The sequence below is a fragment of the Cottoperca gobio genome, chromosome 4, assembly GCF_900634415.1.
Source record: "Cottoperca gobio chromosome 4, fCotGob3.1, whole genome shotgun sequence".
Taxonomy (NCBI): domain Eukaryota; kingdom Metazoa; phylum Chordata; class Actinopteri; order Perciformes; family Bovichtidae; genus Cottoperca; species Cottoperca gobio.
The window spans coordinates 27,776,209-27,784,128 of record NC_041358.1 but is presented as its reverse complement, the minus strand read 5'-3'; the positions used below and the strand labels follow the sequence as shown (position 1 = coordinate 27,784,128).

Sequence of the window (7,920 nt, the reverse complement as noted above, 5' to 3'; positions counted from 1 at the left end):
TACCGTCTGCGTTTGTCTCCTTGATCTTAGCAGGTTGAGGTCGACACCCAGCGGTCGCTCTGGTTGTTGCATACATTGATCGGGACTTGTGATCGGTGTTTCGCTCACTAGCAACAAACTGCATCCGAGAAGCTTTAAAATCGGAGCAGACCATGAATCCATCAGACTTCTCTTGTCGAGGGAAATCAATCAAATCAAAGTAGCAGCTAGAACTCCCTGGTTTTACGAGATGTCATCTTGATTACACACTTCCAACCTCGCCATGTGCGGAGCGAACAGGCCAACGTGTTACTTTAGAAACTAACTCATTAAAAGGTGTACATTAATTATTATTTTAAGAGACGAGCCATGTTTAAGGTCGAGCACATCTCGAGTGTGAATCTAAACAATCCCTGAACTGTCCCTTTAAACAGGATACGGTGTGTTCGGGTTGGTTTCAGATGACTCGCCTGAGGCCAGAGGAGGAAACAGGAGAGCTGAGAGCACTCCTCCCGTCACTTCCTCCTCCTCCTCCTCCTCGCAGCGTCTCTCAACCTTCATGTGGTTTTGGCTCAGATTCTAGTTTTAGGTCCTAAAACCAGCAGCGGTCACTTCGCTGCAGCCGGACGCACAAAGCAAACAGAGGAATGTGAGCAAAGGAGCAGAGAAATCTCTCAGAGAACACAGCTGCTCTCTGATCACCGTCTGATGAGCCAACAATAACTTCAAATACCAGGTGGATGTCAGATTAACTACTCCAGGTGTGCCAGTACACAGGAGTGTGTTCTGTACGGCAGTCAGTTCTCATGGTGCGTGTTCGTCCATCTGTATTATTCATCCTTTGAGTGCTTAGGGAAACTTAGGGGTACAACTGGATGGTGGATGACGGACACAAGCCTCCTCGCTTCAGAGAGCGTTTGACCCACGGGCAGGTTTTACTTTCATTATTAAAGATGATGAATATTAAACACTTCTGTATTCACTGCAACAGATCAGAGAAACATCTCTTATACTGCGAAACTGGAAATGCCGTTAGTTTTTTCCCTCGTCCCGGTGATCGGCTGCTAAAGGCGCGTTAGATCAGTTTCCAGTCACGTCCGGCTCTTTCAGACGGTACATCTCCGGATCGTAATAAAGAAACGCTTGTTTTGTTGCACGTGTCGAGTCATTTACTCACTCTGACGTTCACCTTCACAATAAAAGTCCTCCGGGGGAGATATTCTGTCTCTACCTCGGGTGCATGAAGGCCACGCCCACCACAGGTGAGCTCAGCGGGCGACACCGGAGCAGTCGGACCGGTTCAGAGCTGAAGACGGATCACGGCTCGAATGTGAAGTCAGTTCCAGAAAGTGAACACCTGACTTTCCTGTTCCCCCCCCCCCCCCCCCCCTGTTTCCTCATTCTGCCTTTAACGCTGGTGCTTTTTATCTTCTTGCCAACGAACGCTGGACTTTACATTCCTTCCTTCCTTCCAGGCCGCAGAAGGTTTCAGGTCATTGCGATATGAAAATCCTCTCAGATAAAACTTCAGATTCACTTCTGTTATCGTGTGCGGATTAAAGCTGCAGATTGTTTAACTAATCTGTCCGTCAGGAACGATAAAAATCAGTTTAAAGTCATAAAAACAACAAATAATCTTAAGTGTGTGCACTTTTAGTAATATTTTTTTATTAAATGTATTTTAAAACATTAAATTACTATTTTGATATGTCTTTCTAAATGTTTGCATATTTATTTATTTATTTTTAGGTTTATTATCAGTAATAAATTATACATTTAAATTATCACTACTTTACTTGAATGTATTCAAGTTGATGTATCATTATAATTAGTATTATTATAATTATTATAATTATGTGTATAATTAACCCTTTTTATACACGTGTATTTGTGCATCTGTGACAACACAATATGACTTTATATAATCCACGGTGCAGCAGCTGCAGAGAGAATGTGGATTTTTGCTTTTCCTTTCTTTAAATCTATTTTTTTATGCTCAGATGTGAATGTTTATTAACCTTAAATGTTATAAAACAAATCTTTACAAAAAAGAAAAATACTTGTGTGTTGTCAGAGGGTCCTTGAACGCACCAAATGTTTTATTTCAACGATTATAAAAACAAGATAAATGAGATTAAATGATTATAGTGCCGCATTCTGTTTCGCAATGATGCTCTCGTTTTGTAAATCTAGCACTTTGAGATAAATAGATTAAAAACATTTTTTTACTTTTCTTTTGTTTTAAATTATATTTAAAATTCAAAGAAATCCACTGTTACAAACACCATTTTCTTCTTCAATAAACGCACGTTTCAAAAGTCAATAATTGTCTCTAATGACCAAATTAAGCATAGTTATGATTTGTGCCCTTTTACACAGAAGCTGCAAAGAACTAAAAAGGAAACAAAGATCTGTAGACGGGTGATTTCTGAACCGGTCGGCAGGATTCAGTCTGAACTCGGCGGTAATGTTGTCGAATAATCTGCTTATCTTCAGGCGTGTTGAGGAATGTGACTAAATCACTGCTGCAGTTTATAATACTTTTAGAAAACACGGAGACCTCGACACCAATTACAGAGAAAACCTCTGAATGTTCCCAGATGGCGGCGCCGGACTCTAACGATGTTCACGGAGCGGCGGCACTTTTTGAAATCTAATTTATTGCTTTTTAGGACTTAGACGTTGAAATAAGTTTTAAAAAATGATTTTTTAAAGGAGCTGGACTGAGTGGCCACTAGAGCGGCAAAGATCAATCAATAAATTGTCAACTACTAAATAATAAGGGAAATATTTAGATAATTAAATTACTTGGTTTGAGGAATTAAGAGAAGAAAAGTCAAAATTCTCTTAAGTGAATATTTTCTGGTTTCTTTCCTCGTCTACGACAGGAAACTGAACTTCTTTGAGTTGTTGATAAATGGCAGCAACACTAAAATACTGAACACTTAACATTTTATACTCAAAACAACAAATCCATTAATCGAGAAAACGATCGCCAGATTAAAATAATCGAAACGACCGAAGTGAATCCTGCAGGAAGAAGTTTCTCATGCATTCGCTCAACATGTAAGACCATAATGAAAAATAAAACTTTTTTAAAAAGGAGCTTAAATCCAGCAGAACACAAACCAACAGAGAGGAAGAGGAGGAGGAAGAGGAGGAAGCAGAGGTGCCTACCTTAGTACCAACTGTTAAATCTTGGTGGACACTGCTGTGAAGAGAAGACAGCGTGTTAGAAGCAGCAGGGAGAAAAACTCAAAACAACAAGCCAAACAAAAAAGTTAAAATGAGGTTAAAGCCTGAGGAGACGGAGTGAAGGGCAGAGAGAACCCAGCAGACACAGGCCGACAGCTGACTGGAGTTTGTGTCGGCTCAAACATGCGTACGCTACATCGTGCGCTGTACGGCGCCGTATTGGGGCCACTGTAGGTACAAATGTAATAAAATCCAGAGCCGGGGGAGGGGGGGTAAAATTCAGAGATGTTATTCAGAAGTCGTACATTTGAGAACAAAGGGTACGGGGTTAATTCTACGTGGCAAAGTGACGCCATGAGGTTCCTTGACAATTTGTTCATTTATATTTTTGAGAAATAAGATTTCGCTCTCGTAACTTTACCGCTTTAATCCCTCGGCTCCATAACTTCTTTTAAATATACCTACAGCAGACTTAATACGTCGTCGTCGTCGTAGAGCTGCGTCCATTTATTTATGCCACTTTTGTTTCTCATCCTTTCTCCAAACCTGCGTGATGCGTTCACTGTCATCACGTCAAATCTGAGAGGGTGCTGATCCGTGAGGGGATGAAATTCACGACAAGACTTAAAACCTCTCTGTGGAGATGAAGTTAAACTCCTGACCATGCCGCTGATTTTAACGAATGTTCCCGATTGATTCCTAACAAGGTTGATATTGGAAACTTATAAAATAATGCGTGCGGGTGTTGTGCATCACACTGCAGCTGCAGCAGGTCAGAACGAGCAGCGAAAACACTGTTAATATCTTAGAATTCACATTAAACCGTCAGAAAGCCACCAAGCTGCTCCACAGAGAGCACACAGAGGCTGAGCACAGGGACAGCAGGTCCAACCACAGTTAAAGCGTTTAACATCAACACATCATGCAGAGGAGTTCAGCTGCAAGGGAGGATGCTGTGGGATCAATCTCAATATTTGTTAGGACTCACAATTTGAAAATCTGAAAAGCAGGAATTGAAAACAGGTGAGATGAATAAATAAAAAACAGAAATGTGTCAGAGATACAGAAACATTAATACACAAGAGAGGCGGGGGAAACAGGTTAATGTAAGAATTCACATGTTTTTAATCTCGTGTTTCCCCTTCCGTTCCCCCGCGAAATAAAGAAACTAAATATATAATTTACTTAATGCAAGTAAACTCGTTTCATGTCGAGTCTTTACTGCGTGAACTGACGTTTAAAGTCGCGCTAATTCTCTCCTTTTCCCTTGGCTTGCTTTCAAACCCTCGGCCGTCCGCTCACAACATTTTCTGCTCCTCTTCAACAACATCAAGACGAGAAAACGTGACTTTTAACTGTTATGTTTGGAGATGCAGCGACTTAAACCAAGTAAGAGTAGAAGAGGCGTTAGAACGAGAAGGTCCACGACGCGCGAGGCTGACCTGTGAGTAAAGCGCTACAGGCTGACGCTGACGGTGGTGATTAGCATGCTTATCAACCGAATCAAGAATTCATTTTGAATCCAAATCGTGAACGATTCACACTCCTCATACACAACCACAGCCGTCAATCAACCTCCCTGCCCAATCATACACCTCGTTAATAAACCAACACTAACAGAAAGGTCAGATTCTACCAGCACGACACGCGTCTGTCCGATGAAATCTGCAAAGCTGCAGATAAAGACGAGGCTGCACTGATATTATTAGTACACTTAGATTCCAGCGGGATTGTTTCCGACTCGTGTGATCCAAACATTTCCAAAAACTTCAGAGCGTTTCCCAAAATTCACGTTTTTAATCTAAAGAAAGAGCTAATATAGTTTGAGTTGAGCCTTTCACTGCGGTCCGTCTGTCTGCTCACACGGTTCAATTACAGAAAGTTCATTTAAGAAAAACAAATTTAATCTGATAAATCACTTTGTTCAAGGATTTTATTTTAATGCCATAAAATATGACGACATGCACCCGAAGCTTAATTTGAAAACCTCAATAGAAGCTTTGAATGAAGAATGATCCCCCCCCCCCCCCCCATACTTAATATGTTAAAATGTCCAAAAAATTAAACTAAATACAAAAATGTCTTTAAAACGGATTATTTAGTCAGAAGAGATGAACTTTTACACTTCTCTCTGACGTCACATAAACCGTGTGTTCTTGTTGAAGCAGCATGTGATTAAATCCTCTACAGGGGGGGTGAAGGAGAAGTACATTAACTCCTATCATGTAGATTTCCTCTCGGCCATTTTTAATTTGTTCCATTTCCTGGTTTGTCTCTAAGCTTCCGGTTGCTGCTACAGTAAATATACAAGTAGTATATGTATATGTAGATATCAGATTAAAAAGAGCATTTTGAGTTCACTTCAGGAGCAGATCAATCAATTTATATATTTTTACATTTGAATAATCTCCAAAGACTCACTAGTTCTTGTTCTTCCACTGTGGAGATCTTCTACACAATTATTTTTAAATTAATTAATTGAATGTGTATCAACTGGTCTCCATTTCTTTGTATTCTAATCATATAATTAGTACTTTTTAGAATCAGATTTACACATAGATGGTGCATAACAACACAGTACGAAAACAAAATGTAAAAAGTAGCAAGAGTTAACTAATTAATTGAACATTTTGATAATAAAAATGTGAGTTTTGGACTATTTTCTGACATTTTATAGACCATTAATCTAGAAAATCACCTGCAGATGAATCCAACATTTAAATAATCGTTAGTTTATAGTAGTACTTACGTTTATTTGAGAGTAGGTTTTCACAAAGAAAGAATTTGACTTGGTGTTTTGTTGCATAACAACAGACACAGGAAGACAAAATAAAAATGTTAAGCAAAAATAAAATAGAAAAATTTAGAAAAAGAGAAAGAATCATATCACGTCTGTTTTTAAGGGCACATGAGGAATTACAGTCCCATAAAATAAAATATAAAGTTCGCACAGAAGAGAAATACTGAGGTGAAGTCCATGTGACATGTGACATGTAGAAATTAATACTTGAAGCACAGAGATGATCAATTGTGTCCGACACTAAGATAGTGAAAAAGATGGTTGTGCTGAAGCTGTGTCTGTAAACCAGCTGGACGGGGACCCTCCGGCTCAATGAGCCCTGACAAAGCACAAATATTCACAACAGGAACTCAAACGCCTCACAGTCCGCTGCCAACATGACTTTAACAGCTATAAAGAACAGTTTACACAACATTAGTCTTCAGGAGGTGTGGCAAACAGACTCCTGCAGGTCAATGACAACACATATATCAATACTATTGTAATCAATGGAAAACGACCAGGAACCTTAAACATGCAGTACACACGGATTGTTCTCATGTTTCCTCCCTTTGCAAACAACTGAATGGAGTTTAATTTGAGACCAGTTCTGTGTTTAATGACCTGCAGGATCACCAGGTAGATATACTATTTCAGAAAGCATTCAATCTAATAAGCATCGTTTAACATCTGTGCATCAGTTACGTCCGTTTTGCAGAACTCCATATGAAAAACCGTCATTTTAAAGTTCTCCTCTTAATCTTCAAAACCACAAAGAACACTTTTACACCTTAAATTAATCAACTGGGATCACCTGCAACATATGAAGCTACATTATGTCATACAAACTAGAGTTTTATAAGTGACTTGCTTTGTGGCAAACACTCATGTTCAGCTATAATCTGTTTCACTTCAGGCCTCCAGTCTGAATTACACCGTTTTCCCCAACATCTGAGCTCCGGTTACTTCCGTTCGTTATCGGGCAACTAAAACCGAACTCCATATGAAAAACCGTCATTTTAAAATGTCTCTTCTTAATCCCGACAACCACAAACCAATATTAACGAGACTACTTTACCATAAGCGACTCAAATGGAAACACTTTTCAATTCGGCACACATGCAACACATGACACTACATTAATTTTAACAAAATATAAACTTTTGTAGGAGAGGGACCATCGGCAAAATATCCACAGTGGGCGTGTGAACATCGTGAAGCTATAACGTTACTGGAAGTTATGCACGTTGCTGAGTGATCATTCCCACAATTTATAGATCAAAAACGGATCTTAAGTACAAGGTTTAATGGTAAATAAATCTGTTTTTGCAGGTAAACGAGGCCACGCGTAGATGCCGGGTTGTGTTAATGGAGTTTGGCTTGGAGTTGAGAATGGCCCGTTCCGAAGCTAACACTGCAGCTAACGCGGCTAGCGTCCTTATTATTACCACTTAAACACAACTTTAGCGATAGTTAAGCGAACTACAATAACACCGACTTCTCTGTGGACAAACATTGTGTGGCAGAATGTTTGTGTTATTGCTCTCAGGTGTGAATAAAACAGCCAGAAAGTACATTTAATCTGAGTGTACACGTAAAGACGCTTGGAGAACTCACCCGTCCATTGCACAACACGGAACTGCGGAGCAACAGGTTCCAGCAGCCAGCGGCCAGCAGGAGACCAAACCACCGCTGTTATAAACCGACAAAATGGCGTTCGACTAAAGAAGCTCCCTGATTGGACAGTTGGCAACATTTGTGGGCGTTTCAGACCAGAGCCAGGCGCTGATTGGCTGGTTGGACAGGGAGAGCAACAACAAAGACCAAAATTCCAGCGATCAAAGATTGTCTATGAGGAAAATGTGCGACTCATTGGAGAAAACCGACACGCTTTTAATTCTGGGTAAGTGGGCGTTGTCCCGACAAAATATAACGCGTGTACATGTCGGTGTGCCGTGTGGAAAGAT

General features: G+C 40.1%; 1 protein-coding gene across 9 annotated transcripts in view; it reads right to left on the bottom strand.

Moving 5' to 3' along the window:
* Positions 1-7,680, bottom strand: part of ptbp1b (polypyrimidine tract binding protein 1b) — a 21,609-nt gene extending 13,929 nt beyond the window's left edge. For 2 of the 9 annotated variants that reach the window (XR_003832108.1, XR_003832110.1), the window contains exon 1: positions 5,924-6,017. Coding sequence is in view for 5 of the 9 variants with exons in the window: in XM_029429157.1 (XP_029285017.1) it covers positions 5,924-5,980 (57 nt within the window). In the remaining 4 variants the exon portion in view is untranslated. Of the gene's footprint in view, positions 1-3,156; positions 3,191-5,923; positions 6,018-7,570 lie in introns of those variants that run through there. The other 7 variants (XR_003832109.1, XM_029429157.1, XM_029429158.1 and 4 more) reach the window with 6 other exon arrangements.
* Between the last annotated feature and the right edge of the window lie 240 nt (positions 7,681-7,920).